The sequence below is a fragment of the Metopolophium dirhodum genome, chromosome 4, assembly GCF_019925205.1.
Source record: "Metopolophium dirhodum isolate CAU chromosome 4, ASM1992520v1, whole genome shotgun sequence".
NCBI classification, from domain to species: Eukaryota; Metazoa; Arthropoda; class Insecta; order Hemiptera; family Aphididae; genus Metopolophium; species Metopolophium dirhodum.
The window spans coordinates 5,693,653-5,713,388 of NC_083563.1; the positions used below are offsets into that span (position 1 = coordinate 5,693,653).

At 27.2% G+C, this 19,736-nt stretch overlaps 1 protein-coding gene across 2 annotated transcripts in view; it reads left to right on the forward strand.

Annotated features, from left to right (window-relative positions):
* Positions 1-19,736, forward strand: part of LOC132942468 (Ig-like and fibronectin type-III domain-containing protein 1) — a 95,883-nt gene that overhangs the window by 39,753 nt on the left and 36,394 nt on the right. For both annotated transcript variants that reach the window (XM_061010878.1, XM_061010879.1), the window contains exons 3-4: positions 9,327-9,432; positions 19,058-19,285. In XM_061010878.1, coding sequence (XP_060866861.1) covers positions 9,372-9,432; positions 19,058-19,285 — 289 coding nt within the window. In that variant the 5' untranslated portion in view covers positions 9,327-9,371. The remainder of the gene's footprint in view (positions 1-9,326; positions 9,433-19,057; positions 19,286-19,736) is intronic.

The window sequence follows — 19,736 nt, forward strand, 5'->3', positions numbered from 1 at the left end:
CATAATTTTTCCATTTTAATCATAATATACTAAATAAATATAAAACATATAATAATATATACATTCAATGTTTAAAGTATAGAGACTACCTATAGACCTAAAGTTAGGAAAACGTTCGAATTAAGCCCATAATTACATATCCAAAAAACAGTTTCAACTTTTTAATTAGGTATAAAATGAATGCATATACATATTCAAAGTTAGTTTTGTAGTATTGTTTCTTGAATCATAAACGTTTAACTCTTTTATACTGGTAATGAACCTTTGCGTACATTCGCATAACTTTGACTGCTTGGCCATTACTAATTTTATTAAAAATTGTGTTTAAATAATTATATATACACAATCTTCAATATAATAAAATCTACTAAAATATTACAAACAAAAAAATATTCACTCGACTACCCGTACAATATTTAAACCAATAATTGGCAATCGCAGCTATGAAATTATTAGAACGTTTTAGAGCGTTTTCACTCCAAAACGTGCTCAATGTGTTCACAGATAAATATAAAAATGAAACACATATTTATGAAACAAGTAACTTTTTCGCTTAGTTCAAAACAGTGGTTAATATTATTTTATGTTGTGTAACAAAATGTGCGAGGTAACTTTTTCATTATTATATTTATTTAAGATTTACACTACGTTTTGCACTATCGGATAGTTATATTGAGTTACAAATGATTAAATATAATATGTTATTTAAGTAAGACAATCCTTAATTTTTTTTAAACCCACGTAAAGTAGCAACTTAATATCATTAAAAATTACTTTTATAAAGAACTTTTGGTTTCTATAGTTATATCACTGTTGGCATGTCTTCCTGGAGTTCGCATGTTGTTTTGTGTGATTAACATTAAAAGTCACGCGTATTCGCTTTTATCCTTAGTCGGAAGTTTAAAAGCAGAAATGTATCCGGTTAGAATACGTCATAGAGGCGTCTTTTGGTTCAACTTTAAATCGTAACACAAGATTTTCTGTTCTTTGCTCATTATACTCTAAAAAACTTTCTTGTTTGAGCAACTTTCCAATATTATGAATTTATCAACGATGAAAGCTTTGGTTTTTAAGGAATGATCGTGATTGCGTATTCATATTAATTATAAATTTATTTCTAATCATTTAACAATCTATTTTTCACCAACATGCAACTGCTGAATAGGTTTTGATTAAAACTTTATACTACTACCTTATCTATTCTTAGGGATATTGGTACATTCAATTGACTCTATTTAAGTAGGTGCCTACCTATACTGACTCTAAATACTACTTTATAATTTATATAGATATCACAATATTTAGAGGTGTTACAAATGTGTGACTCCCTCCTCATGTAATTATTCTTGTTATTTGTCTGTTAATTGTTATTACTTTTACTTATTGTACCTTGTATAGATTGTAATTCTTCTAATAAAAGCCAAATTTTTAAAAAAAAAAAAAAAAAAAAGATATCACAATAATAATAATTATATTGCTGTACAGTATAGTATTTTGTAGTATTATTATGAACTAGGTACCAGTGGCGCCAAACATGTAAACCAAAAAGGGCAAGCGCCCACTCTTTTTTTACACTTTTTTTTATTTATTCACACGAATTGTTTGGATTAAAAAGTTGAAAGTTAATAAATAACAATTAAATACTAAACACATTTAAACATAATATTACAATATTAAAGCTATATTATGTATTTTAGAATAATAATTTTTTTTTCTTGTTACATAATTACTTCATTTATACAATCTGTAAATTTATTTTTTTACAATAAGCACAAGCACTGTGGGAGTTGATGGGTTGGAGGCTTGAAAGAAGAATCCACCCAGTGATGGAACTTTTTGACAGATTTAATTGTATAATCGTTTAGAAGATCCCGGCACCATTTACGTTTCAAGCGCCTACTGGGATCACCAGGGATGTTAAGGACAGATAAATTTGAAACAAGTGGATTGCGATGGTTGGATAGATTAGAGTGAAAGCGTGTATAGAAATTGTTGGCTACTTTTTTTACTGTTGGAATGGAGAGGTCTTTGTGGAGTGTATCGTTTGATACATAGAAAGGATCTTTTGTGATTTTACGGAGACATTTGGATTGGAAAGTTTGGATTTGTTTTATATTTAAGGGCTTAGCTGAACCCCGGAACTGTATGCCATATGACCATATTGGTTTTAGAAGAAGTTTATACAGGAGGATTTTATTGTTTAGTTCTATGTGTTTGGAAGTTAGGAGGAACCGCAGCTGGCGGGATCTGTTGTTAAGGGTAATACGCTTGGTATGGACACAGTGGGCCCAGGTCAGTCTTCTATCCAGTTGGAGACGTAGATAGCGAACATTCTGTGAGGGAGGATGGGCAGATTATTGAGAGTTATGGTAGGGCAGTTGCATTGTCTTAATGTGAAAGTGCAGTGTGTGAGGATAATAATTTAAGATTTTAAGATGACGTTAAATCGGATGTAGAATTAATTGAGGAGATTTAATTAATAAAATATGTTCAAAAACAATTAAAAAAAAAATTTAAATTAGTTAATAATTAAAAACATATAATACTCATACGTAGGTATCTACATAGTTGACTACTATTGCTTATTTGTTGTATAACTATGAAATTACGAATAAAAAAAGTTTTAAGTGAAATGGTATTATATTTCGATGACAAAACTCAGCAATAATATATAACTACATAAAAAAAAAAAAAATACAAAAACTAATATACTATTACGACTTAACTGTTTTAAATTAATTTATGATAACAATTTGGTCAATGGTTCTAAAGAATCTTTACCGAATACAGATTGGTTAGTTTTTTCACATTAGATTTACGTACACGTAATTTTAAGTTTATCGTAAAGTTATTTTAAAAGAACTCATAATATTGATAAACTATTTAATTATTGTTATTTACAATTATTCATTAATGTTGCTTTAATATAGTTTTTGTTAAAGTTCAAAAAAATTAAAACTATATAATTAATATTGTAACATTTTTAAATTACAACAATAATTTCATTTGCAATTAGAACAACTTCAAGAAGGAAATATTATGATGGTAAATACGCTCTTTTTGCATAAAGATTTTCAATTAAAGTTTATTGTATATTTTTAATTTATGCTTTTGTTTTGAGACATTCATGTGCTATTAAATAGACGGGAGAATAGTTAAATCAAAAGGGTGTTATGATAATATTTTAACGAGAACGCGCACATTATAATGTGATATAATATGCATATTAATATATTATAATTTATAATTGTATTTTTTCGCTATTTGTAATTAATATTCGACCACACAACATGGCTGCTAATACCCAAGACGTGTGGTCTATTTTTTAATGATTTTTTAATGAAATAGCTTGTCGAGAAAAACAAAATACTAAAATAGAATCAACTGAAAATAATAAATATTAATTATAGAGAAAATTTACCATCATACAAAATAACAATCTAAATAACTACGTCTAAGTATTGTAAATAACTTATGATAATTTTAATAATGACATTTAATAATTTTAGGTGACTACACATTATTTACATAAATATTTTAAAAGATTACAGTGTGATTAATTACATTTTAATATATGCCCAGGGGCGGATTGGGTTGGGTGGTGGGTGGGAAATCCCCACCTAGACCTGGTGAAAATTTGGGCTGCTGGAATAAATTTAGCACGATAATTTATAAATATTTTATTACTAGCCCAACATATAACTTCAAGTTTTATTTATTTAACCCAATTAGTAATTACATTTTTTACAAATATAATAGTATATGTTTTTGAACAATAGTTGTAATTAAAATATTAACGATGTATTACGTTAATACGTTTATAATTTATTAGTACATTTGATGTTTTCTAATCTGTTAGTCCAAAAAATGAATAGCTCACAAATATAACGCCGATAATGATCAGTCTAATATACCTAACTTGGACAGTTCTTCAAATAAATAAAAATTTGATTATTTATTGCTATTGTAGACTCGATTGAAAATGAGAATAATTTATCAAAATATTTTTTGTATGAATTAACACGAGATTTAATTTTTTTTTTATAAGGCTTCAGAGTTTTAATTTTTTGTGTAACTGGATATCTGGTTTTAATATTTTAATTAGATATTTTTTGCGACTGTTCATTTATGTCGATATTATACATAAAATATTCATCTATTTAACTACAACTACTTATAATTTTATAGTTTAGGAAATCATATAGGTACCTAAAATATTGTTTACAGGTATATATAATATTATATTTTTGGTCAACAATTGATAAATATTTCTATTGTTTATTGTATTGTTACTATCAATTAAATCTTAATTATATATAGTTCTAGAGATTTGTTGTTTACATTTTAAATGTCTATTATTTTTAAAGGTTTATGACGTTTTGTAATTAAACTTTATGTTCAGATTAAGATTAAAAGAGTTGATATGGCCATGTCATATAGCATGTTTATTGTGTTTATAACTCTCGGATGATGGTTCGTGTCATATCATATTATTTTTCAATTTAAACTTATCTCAAAAGTATTACAACTTTTATATGAAAATAGGTAGTGCTTATATTTTTCTATACAAAGATGTTTTGTTGCATGAGGAAATTATTAGTTTTAAGACTTAAAATGGATTGCATCATGTCTCAAGTAAATAAATTACTAATCGAGTAAACTTATTTTTTGACTTTTGGGATTTGATTTTAATATTTGGTATGGACTTTATTTTCTGTAGTGTTGTTTAGTATTTATTTATTTAATACTAAACTCGGCTAAATACTTACCTACAAACAATTGGAAGTATATTTAATATACACATTTATTGTGTCTTTGATGTCTTCAAAAATAATCTTTCAAGTTTCAAATTATATTGTTCAAGCATGCTATTAAAGTGTATTATTTACAGGGTTAAAATTTAAATAATAACAAACAATTGCCTTAAATTCAATGTTATTTGTGAAATGAGTATGAGTATATAAATATTCCAATTATACCTTAAAGTTTAAGCCTTAAACAATGGCATTAATATAATTACATATTTTTTTTATTTATGATAATGAATTATACCGAACAGAGAACTATAAAACTGTAAAGGTATTATAATATTATATTGAATTATAAATCCATGTTGTCTCACAGATTGTCAGTTAACTGCATATATAAGTAAATATAAGTTGGTACCAACATACTCAAAGACATTTTATTATTTGGCTTATAATATATAGGTGTATTTATTTTTATTCAAAAATAGGGTCTTGAAATTTCAATTTTTACGTTCTATGCAGTAGTACATTTTTTATATAACGAGTAAAATAGTTATCGGTGTGGACGGGGAAAAACACGGATACTGACCACCAGAAATACAATATATGCAGTGGTGTATTTAGGATTTTTATCTTATTCTATTTGTAGGTGAGCAATCATTTATAATTGCAAAATCTCGACATAGAACATTGGTAAATATAGATTATCTACTACTAGTTACTAGTTATATATTGTTATATATAAGTAATCAGTTAAATTCAATATGTAAATACCAATGATTTTTTATATCTTCAAGTAAAATATTACTCTTATATTTGTTTAAATTAAAACTTTAGTTATACCCTACCTGATAAAGATAGTAGGTAGAGTAATATTCCATATCGTACTACCTTCTTTGTATATTCTGAATGAACTCAAATACATATAGAAAACATTTTTTAATGAAAAACCTAAAGTTTTTTCTCAAGTATAATAACTGTATATTAAAGTAGTTTTAAACTTGTTTTTATTTATATTTTTGATCATTATCTTTTACACTACTGTAATATAGTACTATATAAATCCACTTAAATGTTTGACTCCGGTTTGAGTATCAACTATATTCAATTTTTTTTTTTTTTGTTAAATTTTTCATGATTATTTTGTTTTTGTTTTATAGAATATTTTTAAACTATATGTTTTTACAATAACTAAAAGTTGTTAAAATTGGAAATCAAATTGATTGCTATAGTACCTATTTTTAATATATATTTATAAGGTATAATCTTTAAAGAAAAAATGAGTATTGTTGTTCTATGGCTTTAACATTAAATAGTGAGCTTATAAATGCCCAATAAAATATATAACTACATAATATAACTTAGTTAAACAAAATGCATCATTAATGCGTACGTGTATTTATAAACGGTACACATACCTACTTAATTAAATTTATAAATTTATTTAAATATGTTTAATTTGTTTTTAACGTAATGAATGATACATTTTTTGATAGATGGTGTTATTTTTAATGAATAATAATCCTCTTAAGGATTTGGAAAAACAACGACAAAACAGTTTAATAAAATTATGAACTATTTTGGGTCAATCGAACTCTATTTAAAATATATTTTTTGATGATATTGTTACTGTGTTCAAAATAACATTAAAAATAATAATATTCGTACCAACTGTATACGTATTCGAATTAATATAACGAATTGCTGACCATTTTATAAAAAAATTACTTCGTAAGAAAACTAAAGACAAACAAATAATCTTGACGTCTCAAGCAAACTTGATATATGTATCATAAACCATAATAATGTATCATGTTTGGTTTAAGGTTCAAATAATATTGACAATTGTTGTTGTTATTTACCAATTTGTGTATATATTTTGTTAATAAATGTCTAAACGAATGTCGCAAAAATATTATTCTATGTAACTCACTCAGTGGTCATACTATTTTTCACACTAAATGCCATTATAGTATTTGGTTCATTACACCTGGATGAAAAAAATATATTGACCAGTAGATATAACAGCTACTCGTGATTGATTAGCATAATTGTATTAAAACACAAATGTGACTGAATTGGCAAATTATGACGAATCGATTTGATCTAGCTAACTTAATATTACAATTTCGTAATGCCACTATAGCTAACAATTACGATATATTTTTTTATTTCTGAGTGTATGTGTAACGTCGAACTAAATGCGTATACATCGATTCTTTTTAATGTTTCTTGGATTATAACCCCAAGGACTTGCTGCCTGTCGAATCGATTGCTCGGCACATAAATAATTTATTGCACCCCTCAAAATAAACCACAAGAAATTATTTTATCAAGGATTATTTTTTATCTATTTTTCTCATTCGACATTTTTTCTCTGGATATTGGGTTAAAGGAATGTTACGAACAGTTTTTATTTTTATTTATAACACATCGCCTATTGTATTTTATTAGCTAGTTGACGTGTGGGACCAGGGACGACGGAAACTAATTTTCCCATTAATTTAGTCTTCGGAGCAGTTATAATATTGACTATAAATAAATATTGGTGGTCCATTTCTAGACACCTGTCGGCGGTGGTGGATAGTAATAATTTATAAATTGTCGAGTAATCAATTCACACCTACTAGAATTATAATATAACAATATAGATCCGTCAACGTTTTGCGGGCTGCCGTCGCCATTCATCTATGCATATATTAATTACAATGCGATAAGAGTCAAGTAGGTATACGTTCCACCATATAAATTATTGGCCATGTACACAGTATTGCACGTTTCAATAATATTCATGAGATCTGCCCAACGACGGTCATTACCACGACTGCGATGGGGCACTATAATAATAGGGACACGCACAGATTTGACCATAACTCAATCATTTTGGAAGGCTATACCAAAAACCCTTCAACGCCCGATCGCCACCATGATTGTTCAACAAACGATTACGATTAGTTAAGCCCATTAAAGGTGTTACCCAAATAAATTATATCACCGTTATTACTACCTGTATACCGTCTATACAGCTCATCATATTGTATAATATCGTTTAATTGTTTTCTCGTTTAATTAGGTAAATGGGTATAGGAAACGTATTCGACCAATTCGACGAATTTGGAACGAATAACTCAACTTTATTGAACCCCCGTTTGACTAATGTAAATTGTATATTCAATCAGTATTGCTATTAATTTCATTTACTATTTTGTGTAGTCCATAAAGATTTTATGGGCTATTCCATCCTCATAATAGTGATATATAAATGTATAAAAAATTGTCAATCGCTATTAATGTACAATAATTCACATAATTCATTATTTTTATTATTTTGTAGGTAGTTTTATTTTCAACTATTTTTATCTATAATATATTATTGTTGTCTGCGTAAAGTTATAATACCTAAATTTACTTTTTCTAAATTAATTCAACGATTTTATTCGGTTCTAACTGAATATTGAATATTATATATTATTTAATACAGTATAATATATTATATAGGAACAAATAATACAGTTAACGCTTATAATAATATCTCTAATTACTAAACCGTATACGACGCACATAGGTAAACATAGGCAATAATTATTAGGTACCTACTACCTATTCACTTGTCAACATGACATCTTGTAAACTATTTTATTTTTATAAACTCAATATTATTAACTTGTTAATTAATAAATACAAATATCATCAATCATCGGATTCAAAAGGCAAATGCACAGTATGTTTGTTTTATTTCAATTTAAAATGCATATTTGTAATTAACACTTAACTAGGTCAACCTATAATATGTGCATATATGATATAATATTTTATAGTATGTGCTTATTTAGAACGAAGAATCAACAGAATTGAGTTAAAAATTATGAATGTTAAAAGAGATAAGGTAGAATAATATTGTGATGTTATATAACCATACAGGCTAAAATATAATAGACAATTATTGAGTCGTTTTATTGGAAATAGGTAATATATTTATTACTTAATATAAAATGAGTAAATATTAGTTAGATATTATGTTTCGTTTAGGTACCTTAAAAATATAAAGCTAAATAGTTGGTTCGACTAAATTTAATTATATATGTTGAGGTATCGTCGGGGGGGGGGGGGCAGAATTCATGATAGTACCTATAGATATTGTATATTAGTTAAGTGTTATATACGACCTTCGAAAAACATTAACAAAACAGTATCTGTGTGTAAAATATGGTTTTATTATTATTATTTTTTATCTAATAGCCCATTATAGTCTGATTTCTAAATGATTCTAACAAGATATCTATAAAAAAATCTTAAAACCATACATCTTGTTAGTCGTCTCTTAGGCTCTGGTTTCGTCACGTCTCTCACTCGCCGTTTCCCCTCCATTTTAGTATCCAGTCCAAACTTCCAGTCACGTATCGAACATTAGGTGAGTATATCACAACAAAATCACAAACGCATTCATTGTGACCGCTGTAGTAACACAGTGATCCATAAACAAACGTATACGCAAATATATGATAAATGTTCAGTATAGTAATACGTAGTTATTAGATGAAGTTGTTCGTAATGTGTTCTTTTGTTTTTTGTTTTTAGCGTTAACCCTTAGTACACAGCCCGGATCAGCTGATTGGGACCATCATGATTGTCAACGTTCGCATTGGTCCGGTTGTACTTCTTTTAATTAACGTCATCCATAATGGTAAGTTTATTTATAGTTGTTATTTCTTGTACAGTTGTTAAGTTTGGCTATTTTAATTTGGCTTGACAGTCTACATAGAGTATTTTATAATTGTAATTTAGTATTGTACTTGGGTATTTAAGATATTTGTGAAACTATTTAAGTTATGCGAATTGACGGTCTTATTACTTGGGTGTGAAATATTATTTTTGCTTAAGATACAAACCAGTGCAAATTATATTATATTAGATATGTTTTCAAGATCATGAAGTTTTGTATAAAAAGTGTTCATGATTGGTTTTCGTTTTTTAATAACTAAGCTGTTGACATTTCTCAAATTTTTTCAAAAAATAAATTTCTGAAATTCGACATTCCTAAGCTATGGTGAAAATAAAATATCGAAGCCATTTAAGTTTTAATATACGTAGGTAAATGTTAATTGTTTGTTGATAATTAATGATTCTTTAAATTTATAAAATATATTATTATTTATTACATTCATATTAAAATATATCGTGCCTAAGTCTCAATCGTTATCACTAAAACGGATCCTATAGTTTAAATAAGCTCGATTTTAGTTGTAGTGTAAGTATAATAACATTAACATAAATTCCAAATAAATATTTTGTAAAATATATTTAAAGTTATAATCATTTTCTATAAAGTATTATAGAAGAAAACTTTTCTTATTAAAATGTATTTTATAATACCACTATTTAACTATTAATTAACGAATTATAATAATTCAGTTCTTTATTGACACACCGGTAATAAAGAAGTCATATTTTATAGCGAATTTCTATACTTACCCTTATGTATAATATATTAGAAAAACATATGAATTAGTTGGACAAATTTGTATTGAATACAATTTATACGTTTATTATACCTATAAAGTGTATAATAAAATTTAAATAAATGTGAATCTTAAATTGAAAAATATATTGTACTTCATTAATAATATATTACAATAAAAATAATTTAATATCTATACTAAGTTTTTATACAATTATTATTATTATTATTTTCATTTGATACCTAAGACACACATTTTTAGCGGTGTCAAGAATATCAATTTATAAATATTCAAATGATAATGAATTGGACAGTAAATTATTTTATTGATTGATCAATAATCAACTTTAAGTCGATTTTATATATCTATTTCAATTATGACGTTAAATATAAACATGTGTAAGCATTTAAGAAATGTATGAACAAACAGATCAATAAACTGAAACTGCCCTATTATAAAAAAAATTTGTTGTATTTGATTATATTGTTTAAGATTAGCTTACCTATCATATTTACGTACCTTAGTCCTTAATGTACCAAAATATTCATTTTCTTTACGCGTTACACCTTTAAATGTTAAATTATTTTAGCTTATCATCTTAAAAATAGAACTTTACATATTATTATTCTTTATTAACATTTTGGAACACAGGTTAAAACAATTAACTTGTTTTATTATATTGGCTACTGCTGTTGCTTAAAATCTGTTCACAGCAAGCTAAAGTCATAGTCATTATTTGATTTATTACTTACGAGATACGTAAAATATGTTAAGTAATTTTATGAATAATAAACTATAATATTATCGCTTAACTATTAAAGTATTAATTTATGTATTTTCATTTTATACTATTGTGATTGGCAGTTTAAAATATTTCGTTTAAAATGCACATACCAAATTCAATTTAAATTTCAATCGCAATTTGTTAGCCTTCAAACATCGTCGACTTGTGAGTGCTCTTGTTTATGTCATTATTTTTGTTTTTATGGCACCATTAAGGAATTTAATATTGTGTTTTTCCATAAAATTGTTTCACTATGGTATTTTTTATCTCTGAAGAAACACTACTTTTATTTTACTAATTATTATTATAGTGTATGTAATAATCGCTTTGCTAATCATTGTTTCATCTTCACATGCCTATTTTAAAACGTGTTAATTTGAAATGACTCTGACGACACTGCAGGCGTTATAATATTTTTCACTCGAGAAATACGACTGAATAATTTATTGAAGACTTATAATTATTCTTAATTCCAATGAAACTTCGATTGCAAACTTTATTATGAACGTTAACGCATAATATTAATCCGACAAATTGGACGGTTAAAATATGCATATTAAGGAAATCAATATTATTTTCTTATAATATAAGGAGTCACGTAGATTAATATTAAGCGCCACTAGTTGAATTATTCGGAACGCATCAAAGACATTTATCATATTATTATACAGACATATACACATAGTGAGTTAAAATCAATAGTAAGTTAATGTATTTCACGTTTTCTCTCTTTTGCCGGAGATAAGACATAGGTATTCTGTATACGCTGTCCGCCGCGTATAGTTATTCTCATTTGATATTTCGTACTTTGCTCGCCGTTGTCGACCGACCTGACATTTTGACCCGATCGTTGTCTGCACTTGTCGACTTGTCGTCGTCTTCACGTTTCAGATCCGAATCAATAACGAATCGGAAGTCAGAGTCCGGCGGAACAATGGTCGTCAAAACGGTGATCCGCTGAGCACGGCTGCAGCAGTGTCGCGCTTCTAGGTGGTAAAATGGTTTTTAATTTTAATGTTTAACGGCCGTTAAGCGAGATAGGGTTTAAATTTATGGAGTTTTAACGCGGTCAATGGCGCCCTCTTTCGCGGGCTCTGGGAGTGGGTCCAAAAACGGCGAACAATTAATACTTGCCATTCCTTTTAAAAGGGCGGGCGCCGCCACTAGATTTTTGCTTTTTTCCTTTGAATTCGGCGCGAAATGTCTGTGCGGGATTCGGCGCGCCGCACCACTGTCCCGCGGGGGTATGGCGCTGGAGCCAGATTAATGTGAACTTAATGTCTTGTATAGTAATTAGATGGGACGCACTAATGGCAAATCAAACGTCCGTTGTATATTATAGTGTATTGTGTATATACTATATATATATATACAAAATATACAACGTATAATTCACTGTCTGACGATAGTGGTCCGCACGTCACTGTACAGCGCCTATATAGCATAAATTTTTTTTTCTTTCTAAACATACGTTTTTCAACTTTCCTCGTCATTCGCCGTACGCCGTTTTTAATGTGCAGCCTCTGCAGCGACTGTTAATGTAGTTCACGATTATCGCTGCGATTTACATTTTTTTTTTCGTTCCAACGCCGTCTATAGACCGAAAATGAACTCTTAATGGGCACGTGTTTGTGTCACAAATTAGCGCAAACATTAATAACAACCTAAAATGTTAATTTACATAAACCCATTGTTTCGTATTTTATTCTATAGGCGCAGATACTTAAACGAAAATTGAATAATACCGTTTTCAACTATATATACGCGTGTGATTGTGATATCTGCACATTTTACATTACATTATTAATCACAAAAAGTAACACAAACCATTTTACACTCGTATTGTACCTATCTATATAATTTAATATAACCATTAACCATATATACTAATATTGAAAATGTAATATTATTTACTTATCAGCAAACATTGGCAGATTACCTATATACATTTATGACTTAGGTATAAGTATTGATTTCATATGAGCGGATTGTAATTAAATAAAGAAAAAAAACTAAAACTGTTTTATTAATGAAGTTCAACTTATAATAAAGAACGAGTTAGCTAATAAATTACGAATAAAATATTATATTATTATGATATTATATCGTTAAAATGTAAATGTGATTTTATTTTATGATTTGACATTGACCGACGACAGTAGATACTAGATAATAATAATTATTAGGTACTTATTGTACGTTTTCTTCAGAAAAAGTAAGTAAGTGTACCTAACTTATGAACATACTTACAATGTGATGCATATCATTTAATTTGTATAACATTTACCTGCATGTAATAAATAATATTGAGAAGTAACTAAACGTCTATAGCAAGGTGGAAATATCATTTTTCATTGTAAAATGTGTCTAATTAATGTTTTTAATTTACAAATATCTACATTTCGCTTTTTTGCTTTGAATACAATTTAATTACCTATTTATGTCCACCCATAATTTATAATATTTTATAAGATACTTATTATATGTATATATTATTTTAAAATGCAGTACCTATTAAGTATATTCTAATCAGTAAACCTAGCTCAACAGTATTATTAAGTAAATCCTATGACAGGCAATATGATATAATAAAATATGTCATATTATATAAAAATATGGATTTTATTTGACAAATATAGTTAGATTTAATTATCTTGAATATTATCGCATTGCAGTTAGTTAATTAACTTTATTATATACTATGTACAATTTACTTTGTATAAAACATAATATCTGTAGTTAAAATATCAAATTCTAAAAAACGTGCATTGTTCTTGAGTTCTTGTGCAGCGTATAATATAATGACAGGAAGAGTAGTTAAAGAATAACTACGGAGGATAACAACATTGTTGCTTTGTTTTAATTGTTTTGTAAATGAAATGCATTGTCATAGAAAAACATCGAGTTTTCATGTGGTATTTTTAAACACATTTTAGAGCAATTATATAGACAATTTTATAATACTAGTTTCTTTTTTATAACTAGTCGGCTAACAAAGTTAAGTACATGACAATACAAGAGTTATTAAAAAACTTAAATTACATAACAGTTTAAATTGGCTTTAATAATTAAAAAAAATTTAAAAATTAAAAGTTATTATGCATTTATGCATTAGTTTTCAGTATTCATTTTATATACCCATATTCCGAATATAAATATTTATACTTGGAATATATTAATTATACTTAAAATATAATATTACACAGGTTGGTAATTATAATGACTATTATAAAAACTCATTACCTAACAAGTTGTTTGTGTTTTTATCGTTTTAAATTCATTAAAAATATATCTTATATAATCATTAATGTTTATCTATAATGTGTTCAGTATTGGTTGTTCATTATTATTCTTATTATTTTTTTGATCGATAAAACTTGATATTTTTCTTTTATTATTTATCATTAATACGAGAATATATTTGAACATAATAATATCGTCCATGGTGAAAAATATGAATAACTGTATACTATACGTACTCAGGAAAACAACGCACACATCAAAAAATAACAGCTTGTTCACTTCACTCTAAAATGTATGCATTTTACTATTTCAACGTGTCTTGTAGCACGCGTGCCTCTTCATTCGGTCAATTTACGTCAGAGTGTTTTTCTCTTCGTGAGCCACCGCTGTCGTGTTATTTATACGAATAGTTTTTTTTTTCATTTTTTTTTTTATTATTATGTCCTTTTACTATTTTTCCAATGACACTAAAATATGTATTAGTCCGTGTACTTCTGAAGGCCGCGCGTTTTATTACTGTGCCGCAGTGTCGTTCCGGCTGTTGAAGACTGTATAGCCGCTAAATGGGACAACGTCCCCGTGATTTTACAGTTGACACGGTTACGGGCAATGAGTTATGCCTATATGGAATATATATATATATATATATTTACCGTATTAGAGATAAGTGAGAATCAAAGAACAAATCGTTCTGATGGCCAACACGTTGACTTGTGGTTGCACATTTTTATGCGCACCTGATACCAGTTGAGATATAGTTAATAGGTAAGGCGTAGGTGGACATTTTCACTATTACCACCGACGGTGGTTTTCGTTTTTGTTTTATCTGTTTATTTTTTTTTTTAACTGTGAGGTCACAATAGTATTATAATATATTATTAACTCTGTACACCTTCTGGCTATTACCTATACGCGGCTATATTATAATGACAACTAGCGATTAGATAAACTGTACCTATATCCAATTATTGTTTATGTTTCGATTGGTAATCTACATCAATTGAACATAATATGACTTCAACCGGTGCTGTAAGGCTATAAATAAATCACGGTATAGAAAAATTAAATATCACCCTGTTAGATGTAGCGTCCATGTAGAGTGTAGAAGATAATATAGTACGTATATTTATAAATAATAACCTAGAACAAAATATACCTAAATTAGTTGATTTTTTTCAATTAAGGATATATGTATTTTTCTTATCATGTGTGTGAAATCTATCAGTTTTCTCTCCTTCATATCCCTTTATCCTCCAATAATTAACTATTCTCATTTGACACATTATACATTATAATATATTATATATTATTCCATAACTTTCCGTTCTATTAGGTATTACAGTAAAATCCTCAATACTTTTGTTTATTTTAGGTGTAAATGGATTTTAGTAAAAACATAACAAGTTTTAAAATAAAAGTTAAAATAAAAATTTTGAATTGGTCAGTTTCACCTAAAATAAAATGTATTATCTGTAAAATATAATATGGTCTCTATTTTTTTTATGTATAAATTATTTATTTTGAATTTATGGTACTATTATAGATATATACTTTTAAAATTTTAAACAATTTAACAAAAAGAAATAAAACGACATAATTAACTTTGCTACCAGGTAAGTACTTACCTAGGCTATAAATCATAATATTATATAGGTAACCTACCTACCTATTATCTTAATCTAAAATTACTTTTGAAATAAAAAACAAGTTAGTATTTAAAACACTAATAAAAAGTGTAAATTTTTCTGATAAAAATTATTATTTATCGATGATTAAATAGTACATTTTAACATTAAAGTTAGGTTGTGCCTATATAGTAATTCTAGTTAGTTTATATCCAATATGTACTCGACACTTGTAGTAGGTTATTAACTATAGTTTGATTACTTAGAATTAGGACCGTTTTATAATGTTATAAAATAAATATTTAATCAAATAATGAGTTACTTATGGTAATAAATTATGGCAATGTGGTTTTTACTTAGTAACTATTAAAGCATTATGTATTTAAAACACAAAGTAAAGACTAAAGTTGGTCAAAAGTAAAAGACCTTTTTAGAACAAATATATATAAGTACCTACATTATATATAAAATCCAACTTATAGGAACTTAAGACTAGAATGTAACAATAGTATAATATGCTAAAAAATCTATTGAAATCTATTTTATGTCCATTCATAATGCATTCACCTTAATACTACATCATTAAATAATACCTACTCCTATTTTTATCTTTTAAATTTTATCAAAATATTGGTAAATCAAAAATGTAAACGTTATTAGTAAACATAAAAGTAAATGTTAGAAAATTACAACTTTTTTTGGAGAAGATCAACTCTTTTTTGCTTAGTTTGAATAATTCATTATTTGTATATAATGTTTTCTGAAAAATCTTTCTTCTATTTGTCTGTATAGTGTATGAGATTTGTATTAATCAAACACATTATACACTCATCAAGAACGCATTGTTCTATTTTCAATAACATGATGCTATGTCTTTAAAAGTCAATACATAATTAGGCTTGGAGTATCACAAAGAATGACCTAAAAACAACTTAATTAATTCTTCTCTATTATAAGTAAAAAACAATAAAAGCGTGTTCATATAAATTTAAATTAAATATACACACAACATTTTCATTTCAAATTTGTTCTCTTATGCTGTATGCTAACTGTACAAATAAATAAATTAACTACCTATTTTGATTTAATAAGCAATTTAGTAAATGTATTCATTGTGAATTATTTATCTATTCAACTAGAATTTTGTCAACAACTAAAATATAAAATATATGATAAATTATTTTCTTACAAAATATATGCACACTAAATATTTTTATGATACAAATCTAAACTAACATTGACAAATGTTAAGAAGTATAATAACATTCATAACTGTAATAATTATTAATTATATACAAATATTATATATATTGGATATATTATTATAATATAAGTTATAACTACCTATATTTCGATCTTTTCTATCTTACTTATTTAAGTACGAAGTTGGAGAGTGTTTCAGTCGTGAAGTGTCAGTCACTTAATAAGGAGTATTCGGTTTTTATAATAACGTAAAAATTATTTTTTGCAGTATAATAATTTCACCAACCCGACACTTTTTCGAACAATGATTTCTGAAGTATACCTCTAGTGGATTACAAGTGGAAGGGATTTCTTTTCCTTTAACAGTATGAAAATAATTTTCAAAAGAACCATGTTTCAACTTTCAAGTACTGTTTCATGTGTTTTTTTCAGATTCAAGTAGTTTTTTTTTGATAAAATAATATATTCTATCTTATAGTTACAAATAAAGGTCATCGTATAATTAAAAATGAAACAAAGTTTAGAATTTTAGTAAAAAGTGCTTTAAGTGCTATACTCCTATGAAGATTAGGGATTTAATTTTTTAATTTAAATATTTGTAATATTTCTTGTTACACCCTTGGTAAATAGAATATTTTAGTTTTTATAAATCACAACTATTTCAGTAATGTTATAGTGGGAATTTTATTATACGTTCCATACTTCCATGCACCTATTACCTATGTGTACAAGTAATATATTAAAATATATTGTATACGTTGTAATTTAATAGGTTGGCACATTTAGAGTATTAAGTTTCATTTTTACATTTAACTAATTGCTGATCCATCGTCAATTATAAGGTATACTATTTCAAAGAGTGTACAATACTCATGTGTTGTGTATTCCACTAGTTTATCTGTTCACATCGACACCTGCGAATGACACTGTACTTTTCGAATACCTACCTACTCACTTCATTCCTCCGATGTTTTGTTGTGCAATGTTATTTATTGATATAAAAGATACAGCCGTGTGGCTAGAACGTGAAGATTTACGAGTGGATGTGACCCAGGTGCCTTATGGATGGTACTGTTCACGGTCTCTGTCAGTAGTATTTTATAGAGTAAACACTTGTGTTTTGCTTTAGATTTTCAGCAAAAATGTTTATATTTAGTTTATACATTTTTCCACGCTTATTGTTTAGGCAAATAGACGGTAAAGTTTGACACAATTCCCCATGTTTTTGGGAATATAAATCTAATACTATCTAATTTATTGTTTTTATTTTTTTTCTGCAGCAAATGTTTGTAACACCATATTGTTATTCTTTTAAAATTAAAGTAGGTTTGTTTGAAAGCAATACAATTCATTAATCCCTCGTAAAGTTGTTTTATTTGAACATTTAAGTTTTACTATAGTATTTTATTATCGGATAGTGTGTATGAAATATTGTGTTTTTCGAAACCAAAAATGCACGTCACAAAAATAATTTCATGTTCATGTTACTATTATTGTAAGGTTCGTACAGTATGTCTTAACTTTCAATTGTATGAGTCTACACAGTGATAGATGGATTTGAACCGTACTGGTTGAACGATTTTGTTTTCTATGGACTTGATCATTGTCTAGTGTAAATTGTCTTTAAGATGTATCTTTTAGATAACAAATATGTGAATATTATATTGAAACAACCCATACATGGTTAGCCAATACTTAGTAATAATTCCTCTTTTGTTCTCCATTTACTCAATCAATACTACGCGAATTAGGGCGATTGATGTTTTACATGTAGACGTATGTCACGAAGGACGTCATGTGCTGACTGTTGTAATATTATGACGTATGTGCTGCTTTTGAACTTTGACCTAATTCCACATAGTATTGATAAAATCACGAACCCCCCAACGATGTCTACAATGGGATAATAGGAGTAGATTAATAAGTTGAAGGTTGTCTTCAATTAATTGTTGACCTACATATTGGAACTTAAGTTATACTTTTTATTGTTTTTAGTGCAACTGTTGGATACTGCCGAATTGCCGGTCATGCAAGAACCCACTGCAAAACCTATACATTCCAAAGAAGGTGACTCGGCTCTTATGACATGTGTTGTAAGAAATTTAGGAGACCACACTGTATTGTGGAAAACCGAAAATAAAGATAGACAAGGATTGAAGGTTTTGACTGCAGCGGAATCTAGAATAACCGCTGACAGAAGGTTCGAGGTTTTACACGATAAAGGTAAGAGGATATTTTATGCTAAGTAATTTTGATTTGGTACTTATTTTTTGGTATTTTTTTAAACGATAAAGAATAGTTATAAAAATGTGTATTTTGTTTAGTTTGTTTGAGCCTTTATTATGGGTTCATAATATTATATTCGATTCACTTTATCCCTAAATATTCTCAAAAACGTATTTATAAATCCTTCTGTAACTGTTGACAAAACAAATTTGTTCAAACCTACGTAAACTGAACGGTAATACAATACCTATATACCTAATATACCTAACAGTTTGCAAACATATTTTATACCTATAGAATTGTATCGATTAAAACACATACTTGAAAGGGGTCGTGATAGTAATTGCACACTCTCAAGAGATCGATAAATTCGCTTATTTATTCAAAAAACTTTTGTGGGTTTCGGAAAAAAATAAATAAAAATGTACATATATCCTTGAAGGAGTAT